The sequence below is a fragment of the Malurus melanocephalus genome, unplaced genomic scaffold, assembly GCF_030028575.1.
Source record: "Malurus melanocephalus ecotype Western Australia unplaced genomic scaffold, MMel_1.1 scaffold_1520, whole genome shotgun sequence".
In the NCBI taxonomy this organism is placed as follows: domain Eukaryota; kingdom Metazoa; phylum Chordata; class Aves; order Passeriformes; family Maluridae; genus Malurus; species Malurus melanocephalus.
Window position 1 is genome coordinate 7,329 of NW_026624752.1, and position 1,928 is coordinate 9,256.

At 63.8% G+C, this 1,928-nt stretch overlaps 1 protein-coding gene across 1 annotated transcript in view; it reads left to right on the forward strand.

The window, feature by feature from the left end:
- The first annotated feature begins 126 nt into the window (after window positions 1-126).
- TCHH (trichohyalin) overlaps window positions 127-1,928 on the forward strand; it is a 13,477-nt gene continuing 11,675 nt past the window's right edge. Inside the window, exons 1-2 of the mRNA XM_057388047.1 lie at window positions 127-332; window positions 1,077-1,928. Of these exons, the coding sequence (XP_057244030.1) occupies window positions 195-332; window positions 1,077-1,928 (990 nt within the window). The 5' untranslated portion in view covers window positions 127-194. The remainder of the gene's footprint in view (window positions 333-1,076) is intronic.

Sequence of the window (1,928 nt, forward strand, 5' to 3'; positions counted from 1 at the left end):
TCCAACATCACCGGGGGCATCCGGGGGCCGCTCCCCATCCCATTAAAACCCCAAATCCTCAGAACGCGTTCCCAACGCTCCGGGCACGCCGAGCCAACCCCACCCCGGGAATTCTCCTCCCTCTTTCCCGAGGGAATCCCCCCATCCCCGGCTCCTCTCCCGTCGCTCCCAGGCTCGCTCGGACCCGCAGGAAAATGTCCCCGTTCCTGGACAGCATCTCCACCATCGTCAGCGTCTTCCAGCGGCGCGCCCGCGGCACCGGGGACGGCTCCCGCCTGAGCCGCGGCAGCGTCCGGGAGCTCATCCTCCGGGAATTCGGGGATGCCCTCGAGGTGAGGCCGGAGAAAGGGTCGGGATGTGGAAAAGGGAAAAATCACCTCCGGAAAGGGATGGGGAGGGTTCCGCCAGCGGGAATTCCTTCATGACGGGAAAAGGGAATGGAATCCTGAGGGAGATGGGAAGCGGCTGATCCAGGGGGATTCAGGGGGGATTTGGGATCTGATCCCAGGGAACGGGGCCGGGACGGGAGGGAACGGCCTCGAGCTGTGCCAGGGGAGGCTCAGGGGGGGAATTTGGGGAAATTCCTCCTGGAAAGGGGAAAAAAACCTGCCCGGGGAGGGTTGGATCCACATCCCCGGGGGTGTCCGGGTAATTCCTGGAATTTGGATCCGGGTGATCGGTCCCAGTCTGGACTTGATCTCAGAAATCTTTCCCAACCCAAATGATTCCAGGATTCTGTGGCTGCTCCCGCAGCTCTTCCAACCCGTTTTGCTGTGAAAAAAAAAAATTAAAAAAAGGGAAAAAACGGAGAAGGAGCTGTGGGAGGGGCGACTTTTCCTTCTGGGGTGGGAAGGAAACGCATCCCCGAGGAGACAGAACATCCCAAACGGGAAAGGGCAACTCAGGAAAACAGCCGGGAACACGGAGGAAAAAAACCCAGAGCCGCTGCCGAGCCCTGGAGACGAAATTGTGGGAGAAGGAAGGAAAAATCCTGCGATTCCTTCTTTTCCTGAGGAGGAGCAGGAAGACAGAAATCCCCTTTTTTCCCGTTTTTCTTTTTTTTTTTTCCCCTGCAGAAGCCACAAGACCCTCAGACCCTGGAGAAGATCCTGCAGTTCCTGGAGTGGGGAGGGGACGGCGACATCGATTTTAACGAATTCCTCATCGTGGTGTTCAGGGTGGCCAAATGCTGCTTCTGGTCCGTGCCCCGGGMGCCGTTCCTGGTGCAGAGGACGCGGATCCCGAGCGGCGCCAGATCCCTCCGGGAGCCCGAAATCAGGAGCCGCGGGAGCCGCCGGCAGCTCCCGGAGGATGAGGAGGAGGAGGARGAACGGGAAACCCGGGAGAGGAACCGCCGGCGGGCCCGGGAGGATGAGCCGGAACGAGAGCTCAGGGTCGGGGAAATCGCGGAGGGGAGCGGGAGGGAGCGGCGGGAACCGCGCGGGGAGCCGGGAATCCCTCGGGAATACCGGGAGGAGGAGGAACCGATCCCTCCGGAATACCGGGAGCCGGGAATCCCTCGGGAATCCCGGGAGCGGAGCCGGGAGCCGGCCGAGCCGCGGGAGAGCCGGAGGAGGCGGCGGCAGCCCCCGGAGCCGGACCGGCGGGACGACGGCAGAGACCGGGAGGGATTTCCCGAGGAAGAAACGGCGGAGGCGAGGAGCGAGGGGATAAACCGGGAATCGCAGCGGTGGAGCCGCCAGGAGCGGGGCGGGGATGGGAGAGCGCAGCGGCCGCGGGGAGGGGACGATCGGGACCGGGAGCGGCTCCGGGAAGAGCGGAGCCGGCAGCGGCAGCGGGAGATGGAACAGAGAGAACGGGAAGGGAGGAACCGCCGGGAGGGAGAGACGGAATGGCCGGAGAGCCGCCGGCCGCACCAGGGGTACCTGGAGGAACCGTCCGAGATCGATATCGGGCAGGGCGAGAGG